The sequence below is a fragment of the Hypanus sabinus genome, chromosome 9 (assembly GCF_030144855.1).
Source record: "Hypanus sabinus isolate sHypSab1 chromosome 9, sHypSab1.hap1, whole genome shotgun sequence".
NCBI classification, from domain to species: Eukaryota; Metazoa; Chordata; class Chondrichthyes; order Myliobatiformes; family Dasyatidae; genus Hypanus; species Hypanus sabinus.
Genome location: NC_082714.1, coordinates 135,925,786 through 135,945,636, shown reverse-complemented (window position 1 = coordinate 135,945,636; position 19,851 = coordinate 135,925,786). Strand labels below are relative to the sequence as shown.

The window sequence follows — 19,851 nt, the reverse complement described above, 5'->3', positions numbered from 1 at the left end:
GATAGTGACAGAATTAAATAAAAGCATAATTCTAAGGTTCATTATTTGATTTCATGCCTGCATAGCAAAATTTTAAAGTACAAGTACCTCAAAAGCAAACTTACTTAATTTCTCCCAGCGTCCTGCTAAGAACTGATCCAACACTGGAAATGGCACTGGAGGTCTTCGATCCAGCAGTGGAAAGTGTTGCTTGAGTCTTCTTATAACTGTTTTTTCATTAAAAAAAAGGATTAGTTTGGCTGACAGGCATAAAATTCCAAAAAAAAAATCATAGCTATTCATCACAACAGAATACAAATGAATTACAAAATTAAATCTTAATGCAACACCACAATATGGCCATAAAAAAGGCAGTAACGTTTGGGTTGAAAGCAGCTACAAAAAGTGGATGTTGAAAAGGAGATCAATAAGGTATAGAGCACAAGACAACTGAATAGAAATATAAATTACCATTGAAATGGAAGGAACTTGTGAAACAGATTTGAGGCAAAAGAAAATTGCAAACAGTATAATATTTAAGACTGAGGAAAGTAAAAACATTGGAATTAAAAGACTGTAGAGGGATGAGACATGGATGGTTGTGGATTCTATCAGCGAACTATTCAAATGATCACACTACTCCGAAACACAGGAAATTACATAAAGAGATGATTTAAGCAATACTTCTTTCTTCGATTCATTTGTCAATTCACTTTGCCTTCTAGTAACAATAGAAGTTTGATAGTCTGTCCAACTTTCATATGCAGTTGTCATGAAATATAAAGATTAACATTGGTTCATTTTTTTTAAACTGTCCTTCATTCTAGAATGCAACAAATAACAAACAAAAAGTGCAAATACTTAAATACAGAACACCACTCATTACTAAAAGTAAAAAGTGCAACCCTCCTATGAACAAACAGCAAGCTCAAAAAAATCACCACAAGATATGGAAACATCAAGAATGAGAAGGCTTTAATGCCCTAGCTCATTTCATATAATAAATCACAGCCAACTCTCATAAGGTGACCGGCACCTCACCAGTCTAAGCTGGATTTCAACCGGTCTCCAAGGTAAAAGGGAACTGCATCAAATTCTATTTATACAGCACCTGTAAAAAGCAGCAACACCTCAAGGCAATTCACATCAGTAGGATCAAATAAAAAGTGTTGCCAAGCCACAACGAAATACAACCAAAGATGCAGATTTGAAGAATACTGAAATGAGTAACCAGACAATATTTTTAAGTGGAGAAATAGGAAGTTTAAATAAGTAAAACAACAATAGATGAAGACGTTAACACAAAACTTAAGGTAGCTAAAAGGATAAGTAACAGAAGAGATTTATTACATTTCTCCAAAGCAATTCACATAAAATGCTGGAGGAACTCAACAGGTCAGACAGGTTCTATAGAAAAGAGTAAACAGTCAACGTTTTGAGTCAAGACCCTTCATCCGAACTCTTCCTGATGAAAGATCTTGGCCCATGACGCCGACTGTTTACTCTTTTTCACAGATGCTGCCTGGCCAGCTGAGGTCCTCTTGCATTTTGTGTGATGTTTTTGATTTTTGGTATCTGTAGATTTTCTCATGTTTGTATTACATTTCTCCATTTAATTTAGCTCCCCAAAACAGAGCCAAATCATAGATTTTATTTTTGGTGCAGCTGTGCTGTAGTTCACAATAGCCCTGATTGAGTAATAAAATGGCTTAAGACACTTGAATGTAAGCTCAAATAGTCTTCAGAATGTCCGATGCTGATCTGGGGGAACTTTCCACTTGCAAAGCAACTGTTGACTGCATGCCCAAATTACAACATTTCAAAAGTAATTCATTAAATTTTCAGAGCTTGTGGTAGATGGTGTGGAGGTGCTCAACAAAAGCAGCTCCCCAGTTTACAACAGGTCTCACCAGTGTTGTGAGGCCACACTGGGAACACCAAGACACAATAGATGACCCCAGCATATTCACAAGAGATGTGTTGTCTCACTTGGAAGGATTGTTTGGGACCCTGAATGGAGGGAAGAGAGGTGACATATGGGCAGGAGTAGCACTTAGGTCACATGCAGGGAGGTTAGTGGGGAGAGATGAATGGTCAAGGGAATTGCAGAGGGACCAATCCCTGCGGAAAGCTGTTGGGGGGGGGGGGCAGTAAAGATTGGTTTAGTGGTAGGATCCCTTTGAAGATGGCTGAAGTTGCTGAGGATAATGTTTTGAATATGGAGGCTGATGGAGTGGTCAGCAAGGACAAGAGGGACCCTTATCACTAGTAAGGTGGTGGGAAGATGGGGCAAACACAGATATACTGGAAATGGAGGAGATACAGCTGACTGCAGTCTCAATAGTACAGGGAGGGAAACCCCATTAAAAAAAAGGAGGAAGACACCTCTGACACCCTGGAATGGAAAGCCACATCCGAGGAACAGATGGAGCAGAGGCGAAGAAACTGAGAAAAGGGAAAGTGTTTTTACAGCAGTTAGGGCAGGAAAAGATATATCGAGATAACCATGGGAACCACTTGATTTATAAAAGGTGTCAGTTGACAGCTTGTCTCCAGAGATTGAGAAAAGGGAGGGAGGTGTCAGAGATAGACAAATTAAATACTGAATTTCAGCTCAATATTCTGGGGTTTCATAGAACATAGAAAATCTACAGCTCATTACAGGCTCTTTGGCCCACAACGCTGTGCTGACCATGCAACCTATTCTAGAATTTGCCTACTGCATAGCCCTCTGTTTTTCTGAGCTCCATGTACCTTTCTAAGAGGCTCCTAAAAGACCCTATTGTATCCACCTCTACAATCTTCACTGGTAGTTCATTCCATGCACCCATCACTCTGTGTGAAAAACTTACCTCTGACATCCCCCTTGTACCTACTTCTAAAACATAAATCTACGCCCCCTTGTATTAGCCATTTCAGCCCTAGGAAAAAGCCTCTGGCTATCCACACAATCAATGCCTCTCATCATCTTATACACCTCTATCAGATCACCTCTCATTCTTCATTGCTCCAAGGAAAAAAGCCCATGTTCACTCAACCTATTCTCATAAGGAAGTTCTCTACAATTCAGGCAACATCCTTGTAAATCCCCTCTGCACTTTCTCTATGGCATCCACATCCTTCCTGTAATGAGGTGACTAGAACTGAACACAGTACTCCAAGTAGGGTCCAACTAAGGTCTTAAATAACTGTAACGTTACCTCATGGATCTTGAATTCAATTCCTCGGCTGATGAAAAGCCTTCTAACAACAATGTCAACCTGTGCAGCAGCTTTGAGTGTCCTATGGACATGGACCCCAAGATCTCACTGATCTTCCACACTTAACATTAGTATTATATTCTGTCTTCAAAGTTGGCCTACGGAAATGAACAACTTCACACTTATCTGGACTTTGACGAAAAGGCAGTGACCTCATCGCCCTTATGCTTCAGAACAGTTAATGACACCTTCGTAGTGCGGCCTCATGGACTCCAGGCACTCCAACAGTTCCACGACCATTTGAACAGCATATATCCAAACATTCAATTTGTGATGGAGATGGGGAAGAATGGTTGCCTCCTGTTCCTGGGCATTCTAATATGATGGAAACTGGAGGTAGCCTTGGTGCAGGACATCTATCAGATGCCCAATCACATAGATTTATACCTCAACAACTTCAGTCACCACCATGCCTCCCAATGTACAGCAGTTCTTCCTATCTTGATTAACTGAGCGAAAACTACTGCGGAACTGAATTCTCCATGAGGAAATAAGATGATTACACACGATGTTCCAACTGAATAGCTACACAGTGAAGGAAATCAATTGGGCCCTTAGAAGAACCAACAGAAAAACCAGGAGACTTAACAACGAGGAGAAACTCATCATTACCGCCTGTCTTCCCAATATTTCCACGATTTCTGGAAGGATTGCCAGGATTCTGAAGAAATACCAGATTAAGGCCATCCACAACCCAATAAGGAAGCTCAAATTCCAACTAACGCAGGTCAAAAATGACCCAGGATGCAGGACTGCTGGCATTTACAGGATTCCCTGAGAATACAGTGCAGCATATATTGGCCAAACAGGGCACATGGTGGAATCCTGCATCAAGGAGCACAGATGTATCTATTTGGCTTAAATGCAGAAATCAGCAGTAGCCAAACATTGCATGTGGAATGACCACAGGATTGACTTTAATGGCACAAAACAATGGATTTTGGGATCATCTGGTGAAGGAGTCATTGAAATAGGACTGGAGAAGAATTTTAACAAAGACAAAAGTCTCACTCTAAGTAACAACTGGAATGTGATATTAAACAAGGTGGCACAGCGGAAACCTGATTGGTTGAGGACTAACCAATCAGAAGGGACAGACAGTAGGAATTGAGTATATGTTACAGCGGACTAGACGTGCCTAGGCATCATCTCTGATGAAGATGGCGGTATCTGTCAGTGAAACATCATTTGAATCAAAACTTGTACCCAGCTGGAAGCCTCAGAAGAGTTTAGAAGTTTTAATATCTTGATTAACTTGGGTCCTGGCAATTTTAGCATTTCCAAAAGCCCAGAATTGTACTTTAGATTTTAATCAGAATGTTGTTTAATCAATGGCAGAAGTGCATTCTCCACTGTACATGTAGATTAAAATCACATATTAAAAATCTTATTGCTGCTAAAATATCACATTTTGCATATTCAAAGTCAAAATGAACACAGAAAGAGGAGAAACATATTATTCTGTTTAAAATTTTATATCTCCAGAAGTTTACAAGCAGAAATGTGAAAGAACGACAGGGTTCAAATGTTGGACCAGAGGAATAGAACTGTATTAGTTGTCAGTTTGAAAGTAGGATATTTAATTGTTGATTACCAGGGTCAAACTTGTGGCAATAGTAAATTAAACGCAAACCAGCAATTTCTAAAAAGGAGATAACATTTCTATTAAACTACAAAACAAATTTTGAAGTTTACATCATAAAAATGCCACTTAAATAAAACAAATTTTCTGGACATGTAACTTCCACAAAGTAATAAAAGTTACAGGCACCTTCACAGAACATACTTTACACATTAATAATACCAATTGGTTTAATAAAGGCCTTGTCAAAGTTTATCTACAAGTAGGAGAATCAAGGAAGAAAATATAGCCTCTCTATGAAAGGCCCACATAAAAATTGATTAATTTAAATACATTAAAAGAATAGAATACCTACTGTTTTTACTTGTGGAGTTGAACTCCACACTGAACAATGAACAGTTAAGACCGCTACTGAGTCTGTCAGTCAAAGAGATACAGAATGGAAAAGCACCCATCAGCCCAACAAGTTCACCAACTATTGAGCACCTATTTTCTACCAATCCTACACCAATTCCATTTTATTTTCCCATATTTCCATCAACTCTCCCAAGATACTGCCATTCATCTGCACAATGGGACAAATTATAGCATCCAATTAACAACAGCAGCAGCATATCTTTGGGATGTGGGAGATAACATGAGCAAACAGGGAAAACCCACGAAATCAGAGAGAGAATGTGCACACCTCATATATAGACAGCACAAGTCTAGAATGAATTCAGTTTGTTGGAGCTGAGAGGCAACAGCTTTAATCACTGCACCACATGTCACTCACCATCCCAATGCACCACCCACAAGGCAAGGCAAATGTAGTACAAAGCTCTATACAGTACTTGGCAGTTTCAAAACAAAAAAACTTATTATATCCCCTTAACTGCACCAAATTGTTCATCATTCAAAAACAAAATCACTCACACTTCAGACTGAGTGATTCTCTTATTCAAATCTTCAACTTTCTCAGATGTACCTTTATAGCTATAAAGATAAAAAGAATTTATTCAGTAATCAAAACACAAAAAAATTTATACAGTAATCAAAACACAAAGAGCAGCAAGGTAGTACTGTGACAGATACATATATGGTGCCCATAGAAAGTATTCACCCTCCCTTGGAAGTTTTCATATTTTGTTTTACAACATTGGATCACATGGATTTAATTTGGCTTTTTTTTTTGATCAACAGAAAAAGACTTGTGTCAAAGTGAAAACAAATTTGTTCTAAATTTATTATAATTACTCAACACAAAATAATTGATTGAATAATTACTCACCCCCTTCAGGTCAGTATTTAGTAGCACACTTTTGCCAGCAATTACAGCCTTGACTGTATGAATACTGCAATTTTTCCTCATTCTTCTTTATATAACTGTTCAAGCTGTCAAGACTGAATAGGGATCACAAGTGAACATCCCTTCCCAAATCCAGCCACAAACTCTCAATTGTATTGAGGTGAGGACTCTGACTTAGCCACTCCAGGACATTAACTTTGTTGTTTTTAAGCCATTCCAGTGTAGATTTGGCTTTATGCTTGGGGCTACTGTTTTGCTGGAAATCTTCTCCCAAGTCAGTCTCTTGCAGACTCCATTAGGTTTTCCTCCAGGATCTCCCTGTATTTTGCTGCATTCATTTTACCCTCTACCTTCACAAGTCTTCCAGGGCCTGCTGCAGTAAAGCATCCCCACTGCATGATGCAGCCACCACCATGCTTCATGGCAGGGATGGTGTGTTTTGATGATGTGCAGTGTTTGGCTTACTCCAAACATAGAGTTTAGTCTGATACCCAAAAAGCTCAATTTTGGTTTCATCAGACCGTAGGACCTTCTTCCAGCTAATTTCATACTCTCCCACATGCCTTCTGACAAACTTTAGCCAAGATTTCATGTGAGTTTTTTTCCCCAACAGTGGCTTTCTCTTTGCCACTCTGCCATAGAACTGCAACTGGTGAAGCACCCGGGCAACAGTTGTTTGCACGGTCTCTCCCATCTCAGCCACTGAAGTTTGTAACTCCTCCAGAGATGTCATAGGTCTGTTGGTGGCCTCCCTCACTAGTCCTGTTCTTGCATGGTCATCAGTTTTTGATAGCCTGCACTAGGCAGATTTACAGCTGTGCCATATTCTTTCCATTTCTTGATGACCGACTTAATGGTACTCCAAGGGATATTCTGAGACTTGGAAATTTTCTTGTATCCATCTCTTAACTTGTGTTTTTCAATAACCTTCTCACTGAGTTGCTTGAGGTGTTCTTTTGTCTTCATGGTGTAGTTTTGGCCAGGATACTGATTCACCAGCAGTTGGACCTTCCAGATACAGGTGTATTTTTACAACAGTCAACTGAAACTCCATTTAACTAATCATGGGACTTCAAAAATCAAGTAGATGCACAAGTGATACTTTGTGTCATTTTAAGGGGATGAATACTTATGCAATTAATTATCATGTTTTATATTTGTAATTAATTTAGATCACTTTGTAGAGATCTGTTTTCACTTTGACACGAATCTTTTTGTTGATCAGTGTTAAAAAAAGCTAAATTAAATCTACTGTGATTCAGTTCTGTAAAACAATAAAACATGGAAAACTTCTGGGGGGGGGGGTGAATACCTTTTATAGGCACTGTATGCTGCAAATATCAGATTCTTGATGTACATAGATCCACCAAGTTCTAGCGAATTTAAGCATCCAAACTTTTAATAGTCCAATACTTTAAAATCAAATTTTATCACGCAAGATATGTAGTATTTAGAAAATAATATTTGCAAAGATTGATCGGTCAGAACTATTAATAGCCTTCCTAAATTACCAATGTATTCTCAGGACCATATCTCACAAGCTGCAGGAGTGGAGGAACATAAGAATGAATGAAGCTCATGTGAATATCACCTATCACCAGGAAACAGCACAAATCTATCGGATCACATTGCTTCCACCGAAAATATGGTTTCAGCAAAATTCCTCAGTAAAAGAAAAAAAAAATCAACTCAACATTTTATCCAAGTATTGTCACATCATGTTTTCATGAGTTTTAGAAGAACCACGTAGCAAATGGTACAACTTGCAAACCTGTTGCCACACAGCTGCACGAACTGGGTTCAATCCAGACCATCGAAGCTGACTGTGCAGAGTTTGCACATCCTTCCTGTGATTGTGTGAACTTCCCAAATGCTCCAGTTTCCTCTCACATACTGACGTGCTACCAGAAGGTGTGTGCTGATGCTGACCACTCAGAGTTGTAGAAGATAATGCCAAGCTATAGTGTCTACCAAAGTTGAGACTTAGTTGCTTTGTGTTCCTAGGAAATGTTTCTGGAGACAACGGGAGGAGTTAAGGGGTCACGTTAGGCCAGGCCAGCAGACCAGCAAGGGCAAGGGCTGGTAACACCCTAGGGCCAGTAAGTTATTAGCAGGTTCTAGAATCGGAGTTCCGTGTGGGTTGGAAGAACAAGGGCCAATGACCATCAAAGTACAGTCGACTCTCCTTATCAGTGGGGGATTGGTTCTGGGACATCTTGCAGGTGCTCAAGTCCCTTATTCAACCTGTCTCAGTCCGGTGGACCTTAGGATCCAGTGGAACCCCAGACCTTATTTAACCTGTCTCAGAGTGTTGGACATTAGGACCCAGTGGCAGAATCTGCAGTGTTTCAGTTCACGAAAATAATCACGATCATGATTGAAAATAAAGAGGAAATAATAAAGAGGAAAGAGGTGAAATGCTATCGGTCATTGGAAAAGCGTTAGGCTAGATTGGTAAACGATCGAAACAATTTTTAAGGATAAAGTGAGAAAGGCTCTGCCCCAATGAAAGTTACAATTATTACTAAGCAACGCAGTGGTTTAATTATTAGGTTTTGGAGATTTGAGTTTTTGATCCTGCACATCAATCTGGCACGGTGGAGAGCACACTAGGGAGCGATCTGTCCCAAGTCCTGAGCCCGGCGCTGAAACGTATGTTCTTAAGTGTTTTATATGCATAGAAAGGTAAAATATATACTATATACTAAGACAAACGTTTGACTGATGCTAAATAATACTGGATATACCTGTTCCGACTTACTTAGTAAGAGAACTTCCGATTTTTTTCGATCCTGAACCACAATAACCCAAACACATCCTCCCGTATTCTTTAAATCATCTCTAGATTACTTATAATGCCCAATACAATGTAATTGCTATGTAAAATGGTTGTTATACTGGATTGTTTAGGGAATAATGACAGGAAAAAAAAATCTGTACATGTTCAAACAACAAGTGCTAGAAGAGCACTTCCGGGTTTTCGCAATTCGCGGTTAGTTGAATTTGCGCATGCAGAATCTGCGGATAAGGAGGGCTGACTGTACGTGCATCAGCAAGACCAGAGATTGAGGTCTAGTGTTTGGTGATCGGCGAATCCTGGGGTCGATGCCAAAGGCTGACTGGAAGTCTGAAAGTTGTGGCCTAATAGCCTGAGCCTCAAGTCTACCAATCTCTACCAGCCCCTGGGGATATCTAACAGCCAATGTCTGTGAGTCTGCTAGAGGCAGAAGGTGACCTGCGTTGGGGTTAAAAGATTGTATGCGCGTGGGAGGGAGGAACAGGACTTGTTTTGATGTTTTATCACTTGCTGTGTTCTGGTTTGTGGGTGCTCTTGTTCTGCCAAGTACTGAGGGCATGTTATATTGGCAACAGAAGGTGTGGCAACACTTGCAGGCTGTTCTTAGCACATCCTTGTGTATTGGTTATTAATACAAATGACACATTTCACTATGTTTCAGTGTGATAAATAAATCTGAATCTTGAATATTGAAATTGTTTTGAGTGTGCAGATGAGCAGTAAAATTGATGAAAATGTGGTGAGGGGAAAAAAAGTACGTGTTTGATGGTCACACAGATTTCATGGATTAATGAACCTGTACGGTCTGAATGTGCCTCTAACCAATACTCAATGTGTTGAGTTTATTTTGGGATAGCAGAGTTAAATATAGAGAATAAGAAGCTAGCAATAGAGTGTTAAAACATTCCAAGGTAAATTTCCTGTACTAATGTTAGAAATATTCTTCAGAATCAGTCACTATCCTGGATTTATCGCAAAAACTATGGTATATTATTGTCTGTGCTCAGTTTATAGATGGGCTGTGCCCCACTATAAACTGGGAAAGCAGATTTCTAAATAAATCATGGTTTCCCAAATCAACTTACAAGCTGCTCTCCAGTCAAAAACTTGGAGAGAAAAATCACCCAACTTCATCAGTTTTAGGGATATAATGCCAGTACACTTAAATGAGCAGTTTTTCTTGGGTGGGATTTTAGAGGAGGAAGAAAGAAATAACTTTGTGGGGCAGCATGGTTCTCTATTGGCAAAGAAAAACAAAAGTCATGGTTATGCACAAATAACTTCCATAAAGTCAAACTGCACGCTTGACCAAGTCAGGCATCTGATCATTGTGGTGGCTTACACAGCACTAACTCACCTTTAGGTATTCATAAATGTTGAAATATACTAATCAATAATTTCCCCAAAGTTAACCAATCGAATATTTGTTGTGTAACTCGCTGCATTTAAAACCCACAGGAACCAAAAATGATCTCATTATACATGCCAAAGTTAGCAAGATAGCCTTGACAAAAATCTATCTGAACATAACAACTCCCCCACTGCCACACATTCCACCATTTGCTCCATTCAGGCATTCAGAGCCAGCAAAATCCTTAGCCCTTGCTGGCACGAATTCCTCCTCTAAAGATCTCGCCATGCTCCACACTCTCATTTAAAACCATTTTTCTCCTAATCAAAAGAAAGATATTTTGCATTAATATATTTTGGCAGCTTTCCTCAGAGCAAATTCTTACATGAAACTTCAAAGCATTTTTCAAGCTAGTAGTAACAATTTTTCATGGTATTTATTAATAACTGGGTAAAATTTAAATCCTATTAGTTAAAATTATTAGTAATCATTCAAATTATTCCAGTCATACAATTTGGGTAGCTATAGAAAATGTATGTTTCTGATTTATGGAGAAATAGGCTTACAGGAAGTTCTCTGAAATAGAACCCTTATATAACCCAGGGTCTGGTTATATTTAATGCACCAAAGTACCGTAGGTGTTAATACAGCTAAATGTTGCTGCTCAATATCACAGCAATAAGTTTCCACATGTAATGCTTTGCAATATTGTACTTCATAACCACAGCTTCTGACCCTTCACTGTCTTTCAAACGTGAAATAATTTGTCTAACATCCAGCAGTGAATTAGTAAAAATCTCCACACACACACACGTGAGTGAGAATGAGAGAGAGAGATTGATTTATTTTCAACATTCACTAATACTCTCACTAAAAGTCCAACTCCCTATCCTCTAAGGCATTCTAAGTCAGATAAGATGCAAGCTTTAATGTCATTCCACATCTAGGTTAATAAACTTCAATATGAATCATCATAGCAGTTTGAGTTGTTCAAATTATTATTAGTTTCTCACTTAAACACCAGTTGTTCAAATTCCAGAATTAATCTTAATTTTTTCCTGATATAGATTGATTCTAGCAATATTTCCCAAATCAAATAGAAAATCTAGTTACTTTACTTGCTCCATTGTGCTTGTGATAGCAAATTATGGAGAAAATTTTTTGAGACCAGAATAATAACATGCCAGAATAATTCAGTACTTGTGAAGGTTTTCAAACAGTCAGCATCCAAGGAGTCACAAATGTAAACTCCTCCCCTTCCATTGTTAATTATCGTCCACTGTATTCACTGAGTTACTTATTTGCCAGAACAATCAGCATCATTGCCAGTTACTCTACAAATACTATAATTACCATTTCATAAGAACTGGCTTATAGGAAGAACAAGATAACTGGATCAGTCCACCAATTTCATTATTTAAACACTTAGAAATTGCTATGACTTCTATTTCAAAATATATTCATTTCTTTTAATTTAATAAGTAAGTTGCACAAGAGACAAAAATTACTAAAGAAATAAATATAACTGTTGTATGCTTAGGGAGGATTAAGCAGTTAATGAGAGGGTAAAAGAAAGGAAACCCTGTGGCAAGGTCCCATATGGTAGGCTAGTCCAGGAGATTATGGCACATGGGATCCAAGATAAGAACATAAGAAATAGGAGCAGGAGTAAGCCATCTGGCTGGCACATTTAGCCTCGTCCACAATTCAGTAACATTAAGGCCGATCTAGACATGGAGTCAGCTCCACCTACCTGCCTCTTCTCCTTAACTATTAATTCCACTGTCAAACAAAAATTTATCTAACTGTGACTTAAATACACTTAATGAGACAATTTCTGCTGCTTCCCTGGCAGAAAATTCCACATACTCACTACTCTTTGGGAAAAGCAGTTGTTCTTCATCTCTATTGCTTCATGCCTACAGGGCATGAAGGATGGTGGATGGTGGGAACCTGCAAACTCCAAAGCTTCCAAGAGGCGTCGGCTGCTTGGACAGTAGATGTGTTTAATGGTGGATTCATGGAATCCTGCAGCAGCAAAGTACCAGAAAATCACAGAGCACAAGATCAGGCCTTTGGCCCACCGTATGGTGCTGAACTGATCAAACTAGTGTAAAGGGGGTTTCTTTTTTTTCTTTGTTACTGTTGGGAAAGGGTTTCCTTTTGTTAACTAGCAGGAATGCTAATTTACTGATAACGAGAATGCACACACTCCTGTTTACATCAACACTTGGTAATGCACACACTCCTGTTTACATCAACACTGGGCAATTCACACACTACTGTTTACATCAACCCTTGGCAATTCAGACACTCCTGTTTACATCAACACTTTGGTTTCCTTTGTAAACCAAATGGAGATTAATGTTCTTTCTTCTGAGTCTGTAAGCTTTTGTTGACGGGCTTTTGGGCAGATCGGCGCGAATGGGTCGAGAGAGAGGACCCCAAAGGGGGGTCCGAGGCTGGGAGATTCTCCGAGGAGGGGGGGGATGAAGCTAGATGTGCTTGGTTGACCACTCGGAGGGTCCTGAGCTGTTTGGAGAGTCGAGGCGTTCGGAGGGTCCTGAGCTGTTTGCAGAGTTGAGGAGTTCGGAGGGTCCTGAGCTGTTTGCAGAGTCGAGGAGTTTGGAGGGTCCTGAGCTGCGAGTCGAGGAGTTCGGAGGGGATCGAATGGAGGCCAGAAGACTTCAGAAATTGAGCTCCAACGGCTGTGCACGAAGTGGTTTGGACTTTGATAAGTTTGGCGCCTTTTCCTTAATTTTCTCTTCATATATACTGTATCGTTATTAATCACTTAGTTATAGTAACCTTTATAAATTGTACTCATTTATTCGCATATGGTGTGCTGTCTGTTTTTGGGCGAGGCGGGGACATCACACAGCATCCACACCAGCTGATTACCCAGTTTGGCGGGGCTGAAGGCTGCTCCCCCTAGACAAGAACGAGCTGAGCGAGCCTGAGGCGACCCAGGGAGTTACATTGTGGGGTGCTCGTCCGGGGTTGATTTCTGTGGAAGCTGTGTGATCACCCTCTTTAAATAGTCTGCGGCGAAGAGCTGGTGTGCCTTTGTGGGTGTGCGATTGCTGGTTATCTCTGCATGTGTGTTGGGTGGGGTGGCTGCTGTTGCTAGCCTGGAGGTCGTTGTTCGAGTTCCGACTAGTGCTGACGAAATGGTGGTGGGACCATGGGCTGTCCGTACTGTTTGGAGAGTGAGGAGTGACAGGTTGGGATGTTTCAGCAGTGGTGGGCTCCGCCCGGTTGTTGGAATAATGTCCAGCCCTAAAGGGGCGGAGGCGTGGGCGGAGCGGATCCCTCAGTTGTTGGGTGAGTGGCCGTGCTTGGCTGAGGGAAAGCGACAGGGACAGGTTGAAAGTTTGAGTAGGCGGGCTGGTGACTTTGTTAGAACTGTGGGGCGCAATTACCTCGAAGTGACCGCTGCCAGTTCTGGGAAAGTGTGGGAAAATGCGTGTGGTTCGACTGGAAGTCAAATGCCGCAGCTGGGGGGCATATCATATCCGTGGCAGGAGATTGGTGGGAAGTTTTTAGGGTATCCCTTTTTGCCTAGGGGGGCAGATAAATTGCCTGTGGTGCCAAGGGGATCTGTCAAGGGGATCAGTTGTTCCGTTGATTCAAGAGGTGTCGGGAAACTTAGGAGGCCCAGTGGGGGAACGGCTTGGGGTCTCTGGGGGAGCACATTCCCAGCAATGTACCAACGAACTCCCGAAAGGAACAGACCCTATTCCTGAAGGCTTAGAGGGGCCACGCGCACAGGTGTTGTCATGGATGGATGGAAGTCAAGTTAAAGCCATCCTCGGCACCGGGGCGCCGGTTAAGTTGCTGTACAGTTTGTTTCATGACCGTTATTGGAAGCATTTACCCTTGGCGACATTGAGGACACTGGAGATTCGGGGTACCAGTGCCGGTGATTATCCAGACGACGGTTGCTGGTCAGTGAAAATGTAGTTCTTGGAGGCAAATGTGGAGGAGACTGAGGTTCAGGAATCGTTAATGCTGATGTGTCTGGACCCTGTTGAGACGGGCAGCGTTTCTGTTCTAGAGAGAACCAATATCCTGCTGGTGCGCTTGGGGGCCTGCCCAGAGGAGGCGGGTGAGCGTTGTTTGGAGGCATTGTCGATGCACCCAGAGTTTCGAGCTGCTTGTGTGGACATGTGTAGCAGCGTTGGGCTGATACCGAATTCAAACAAGAGCCAGTGGCGGTACGGCCTGGGGGAAGTATCTGAGGGTGAGACCCTCTTAGTGGACGCTGCGAAATACCACGAGGGAGCGGAGTTGACTGCTGAAGACACCTCGGAGAGAGAGAGGTTGCGGCGACTGGCCCCTGAAGCCGTGGAAGACGTAGGCAGCGTGTGTGTGGATTGTATTGCGTTGAAGAGGCGCACTGTCAGTGACCAGAATATGGCCCTGAGAGGCGATGGCCTGTCTGAGTGGTGCGAAATGGTTTAAGGTGCTGGATCTGAGGAGTGGATGTTGCCAGATCCCGATGAGTGGGGCCGACAAGGAGAAGACGGCCGTTATAAATTCCCTAGGAGTCTTCGGGTCCGAAAAGATGCCACAGGGCATATCTGGAGCCCTTGCAACCTTCCTGCTGGGCAGGTGGAAGACCACAGGGGATGTGGAGGCGTTTGGAGTTTTGGTGTATGTGGATGATCTCTTGGTGTTTGGATTTGCCTCAGGAGAATATGAAGTGAGGTCGTTGCAGGAGCAGCTGAGAACTACCGAGTTAAAGTGTTTTCGGGACACGTGCCAGGGCTGGCGAAGGTCGCAGCTCGTGAGTGACTGTCTCTACGGAATCAAGTTTGAAATGAAGACGGAGAGATTGGAGAGAGTGATCTGGAACCATTCGGAAGACTTACAAGTTGGAGAGAATGAAGAAAGTTGTCTGACTGAGGGTAATAGCAAACTGAGAACCCGGAGAGGGGAGTTTGCGGAGATGAAGAAATTACAGACGAATCTCAGAAGAGAGAAGCGGAAGCTTGAAGGGAACCTGAAGATGACCATCGACAGTTCAAATGAAGTGCAAAACCTGAAAGTTGATCTGGAAGAAGTCATGAGGAAGAAAAAGCTGGAGAGAAGTGCAGTGAATACTGAACAGGAGGCTGAAGAGACTGCGGGAGCAGTGCAGGCCACGTGTTTCCGTTTGGAGAAGATCAAACAGCAGCTACCGATCACAGGAATGAGGAAGAATACAGATTCGATGGATGATGTGCTGGATGTGTGGTACATGCTGACTTTCCCTCGATTGAGGAAGAGACCTTTGGCCCTTCTCCCATTGAGTCAGGTGTAGCAGGGAGGGTTAGCTGTGTGCAGTGTGGGGCATGAGTGAGAGGTTGAGAGAGGAGTTGGTAGTGAGCCCAAGGTATCCCCAGTTGTGTCCGAGCCTGAAGGGTTTAGGTGAGGGGGTCCAGAGGCCTCAGAAGGGTTAGGGAACTCCCAGATAGTTGGCCTAAGTAGCGCCTGAGGAACAGGGCGTGAGGGTTACTGTGTGGGGAGGAGATGTCACTGTTTGTGCTTGGGTTACGGTGTGTTGGCAGGAAAGGTGGCAAGTTATTTAGTAGTCATGAGGACATGACTTTTATTTGGTGGAGGAAGTGTGTAAAGGGGGTTTCTTTTTTTTCTTTGTTACTGTTGGGAAAGGGTTTCCTTTTGTTAACTAGCAGGAATGCTAATTTACTGATAACGAGAATGGTATTCCTTTGTAAACCAAATGGGGATTAATGTTCTTTCTTCTGAGTCTGTAAGCTTTTGTTGACGGGCTTTTGGGCAGATCGGCACGAGGGGGTCGAGAGAGAGAGGACGCCATGCTCTAAGGCTGGGAGATTCTCCGAGGAGGGGGGGGGATGAAGCTAGATGTGCTTGGTTGACCACTCGGAGGGTCCTGAGCTGTTTGGAGAGTCGAGGAGTTCGGAGGGTCCTGAGCTGTTTGGAGAGTCGAGGAGTTCAGAGGGTCCTGAGCTGTTTGCAGAGTCGCGGAGTTTGGAGGGTCCTGAGCTGCGAGTCGAGGAGTTCGGAGGGGATCGAATGGAGGCCAGAAGACTTCAGAAATTGAGCTCCAACGGCTGTGTACAAAGTGGTTTGGACTTTGATAAGTTTGGCGCCTTTTCTTTAATTTTCTCTTCATATATATTGTATCATTATTAATCACTTAGTTATAGTAACCTTTATAAATTGTACTCATTTAATCGCATATGGTGTGCTGTCTGTTTTTGGGCGAGGCGGGGACATCACACAGCATCCACACCAGCTGATTACCCAGTTTGGCGGGGCTGAAGGCTGCTCCCCCAGACAAGAACGAGCTGAGCGAGCCTGAGGCAACCCAGGGAGTTACACTAGCAATCAAATAATTACCAAACTAATTCCTTCTGCTTGCACAGTATCTATAATCAACAAGCTACACAATTCTGATTGGTAAGCTACAGAACATGGACCTCTGTATCACTGTCTACAATTGGATCCTCGACTTCCCAACAGGACCACAACCTGCAGATTGGTAATAATTTCTCCTCCTCACTGATGATCAACATTGGCACACCTCAGCGATGTGTGCTTGGTCCAATGGTCTACTCTCTATACCCATGACTATGTAGCTAGGTATAGCTTAAATGCCAAATAGAAATTTGCTAATGATACAACCATCATTGATAGAATTTCAGATTGAGACAAGAGGGCATAGAGGAGTGAGATATACCAGCCAGTTGATTGCTATCACAGCAACAAACTTGCACTCATGCCACTATGACCAGAGCTGATTATGGACTTGAAGAAGGGTAAGACAATGAACACAGAGGGCTGACTGAGGTTACTACCTTTTGCAGCTTTTTCCAGTTCTGTACCTCTATATCAGATGGTAATGCAACCAGTTAGAATGCTCTCACAGCACATCTGTAGAAATTTGTCAGTCTTTGGTGACATACTAAATCTCTTCTAACACCTAATGAAATAAAACCATTGAGGCACCTTCTTCATAATTGCCTCAATTATGTTTGGCTCAGGATAGATTTTGAGAGATTAACACCCAGGTACTATTCACTTTTTCCACGGTTGATCTCTCAATAAGGACAGATGTGTGTTCCTTCAACTTACCATTTCTCAAGTCCATGATCAACTTCAGGGTCTTACTGATGTTGACTGAATGGTTGTTGTTACGACACCAAACAGTTGATCTAGCTCACTCCTGTATGCATCCTCATCACGATCAGATATTGTACCAACAATAGTTGCATCATCGGCAAATTTATAGATGGCGTTTTGAGTGTGTCTAATCATAGTCAACACTAACATGTGTCTTTCATGTCCACTCTATGTCTCTCACAATCTTATGAAGCTCAATCAGGCCTCTCCTCAGATCCTGCCACTCTACAGAAAACAACCCAAGTTTGTCCAACCTTCACATCCTTCCTATAATGAAGGTGATTAGATCTGAAATGCAGCCTGGAGTTCCACAAAGCTGTAACATACCGACCCAATAAAAAAAAACCCCACCCCAGAAATTATCATATTGTATTGTTTTACAACATTGAATCACAGTGGATTCAACTTGGAGGCAACACGAGTGAATCTGTAGATGCTGGAAATAAATAAAAACACAAAATGCTGGCAGAACTCAGCAGGCCAGACAGCATCTATGGGAGGAGGTAGTGATGACATTTCAGGCTGAAACCCTTCATCAGGAGTGAAGTAACATGGGATGGTTGAAGGGGGATAAGGGGTGGGGGGAGGGATGAAGTAGAGAGCTGGGAAGTGATAGGCTGAAAGGAAATGGGCTGGGGGGTAAGGTGGAGAATTATGGGAAATAAAAGAGAAAGAAAGGTAGGGCTGGGGGGAGATTATAGTGAGGGGGGAAAGAGAGAGAAAGAGAACCAGACAAAAATTATAGATAGAGATGGGGTGGGGGGGGGGGAGGGGTATCATCTGAGGTCTGTGAGTTGAATATTCATGCCGGCAGGTAGGAGGCTACCTAGGTGGGAGATTAGGTATTGCTCCATCTACCTGCATGTGGCCTCATCTTGATGGTAGAGGAGGCCATGGACAGACATGTTGGAGTGGGAGTGGTCTGTGGAATTGAAGTGTGTGGCCACAGGGAGATCCCGCCACTGCTGAAGGACTGAGTGCCGGTGTTCCGCGAAACAGTCTCCCAGTCTGCGGCGGGTCTCCCCAATGTATAAATGGCCACATCTGAAGCACCGGATACAGTATATCACCTCAGTTGACTCGCAGGTGAAGTGGTGCCTCACCCGAAAGGACTGTCTGGGGCCTAGGATGGTGGTGAGGGAAGAAGTGTGGGGGCAGGTGTAGCACTTCTTCCATTTGCAGGGATAAGTGCCTGGAGGGAGGTCGGTGGGGAGGGATGGGAAGATGTGTCTGGTGGTGGGATCCCATAAGAGGTGGCGGAAGTTATGGAGGATTATACGTTGGATCTGTGGGCTAGTAGGTTGATAGGTGAGGACCAGGGGGACTCTATCCCTGGTGGGCTGGCGGGGGGATGGGGTGAGGGCAGAGGTCCGTGAAATTACGGGAGACGCGATGGAGGGCAGAGTTGATAGTGGACGAAGGGAAGCCCGTTTCTTTAAAAAAGGAAGACATCTCCTTTGTCCTAGAATGAAAGGCCTCATCCTGAGAGCAGATGCGGCAGAGCAATTGAGAGAAAGGGATAGCATTTTTGCAGATTCAATTTGGCTTTTTTTGACACTGATCAACAGAAGACTCATGTTAAAAGTGAAAACAAATTTCTACAAATTGGTCTAAATTTATTATAATCAGTCAACACAAAATAATTGATTGAATAATTACTCACCACCTTCAAGTCAGTGTTCAGTAGATACACCTTTAACAGCAATTACTACCTTGAGTCTGTATGGATAGGTCTCTATCAGCTTTGCACATCTAGACTGCAATTTCCCATTCTTCTTTACAATGCTACTCAAGCTCTGTCACATTGCAAGGCAATCCTGAGTGAATAGCACTTTTCAAGTCCAGCTACAAATTCTCAATTGGATTGAGATCTGTACTCTGACTTGGCCACTCTGGGACATTAACTTTTTTGTTTTTAAGCCAGTCCTGTGTAGATTTATGCTTGGGGCCATTGTTTTGCTGGAAAACAAATCTTCTCAAGTCACAGTTCTCTTGCAGACTGCATCAGGTTTTCCTCCAGGATTTCCCTGTATTTTGCTGCATTCATTCTACCCTCTTCCTTCACATGCTTTCTAAGGCCTGAAGCATCCCCACAACATGATGCAGCCACCACCTTGCTTCACAGTAGGAATGCTGTGTTTTTGATGATTTGTTGCAAGCCAAACATAGCATTTAGCCTGATGGCCTAAAAGCTCAATTTTAGTTGCATCAGACCATAGAACCTTCTTCCAGCTGACTTCAAAGTCTCCCACATGCCTTCTGGCAAACTCTAGCCAAGGATTCATGTGGAATTTTTTTTAACAGTGGCTTCCTCTTTCCATTCCCCCATAAAGTGTGACTGGTGAAGTAACCGGTAACAATTATTGTATGCGCAGTTTCTCCATCTCAGCCACTGAAGTTTATAACTCCTCCAGAGTTGCCAAAGGTCTCTTGGTGGCCTCCCTC

General features: G+C 42.5%; 1 protein-coding gene across 5 annotated transcripts in view; it reads right to left on the bottom strand.

Moving 5' to 3' along the window:
* tpd52l2b (tpd52 like 2b) overlaps positions 1 to 19,851 on the bottom strand; it is a 77,380-nt gene that overhangs the window by 39,918 nt on the left and 17,611 nt on the right. For 4 of the 5 annotated variants that reach the window (XM_059980644.1, XM_059980646.1, XM_059980647.1 and 1 more), the window contains exons 4-5: positions 5,737 to 5,796; positions 105 to 206 (exon numbers count right to left, since the gene is read on the bottom strand). In XM_059980644.1, coding sequence (XP_059836627.1) covers positions 105 to 206; positions 5,737 to 5,796 — 162 coding nt within the window. The remainder of the gene's footprint in view (positions 1 to 104; positions 207 to 5,736; positions 5,797 to 19,851) is intronic. The other variant, XM_059980645.1, reaches the window with a different exon arrangement.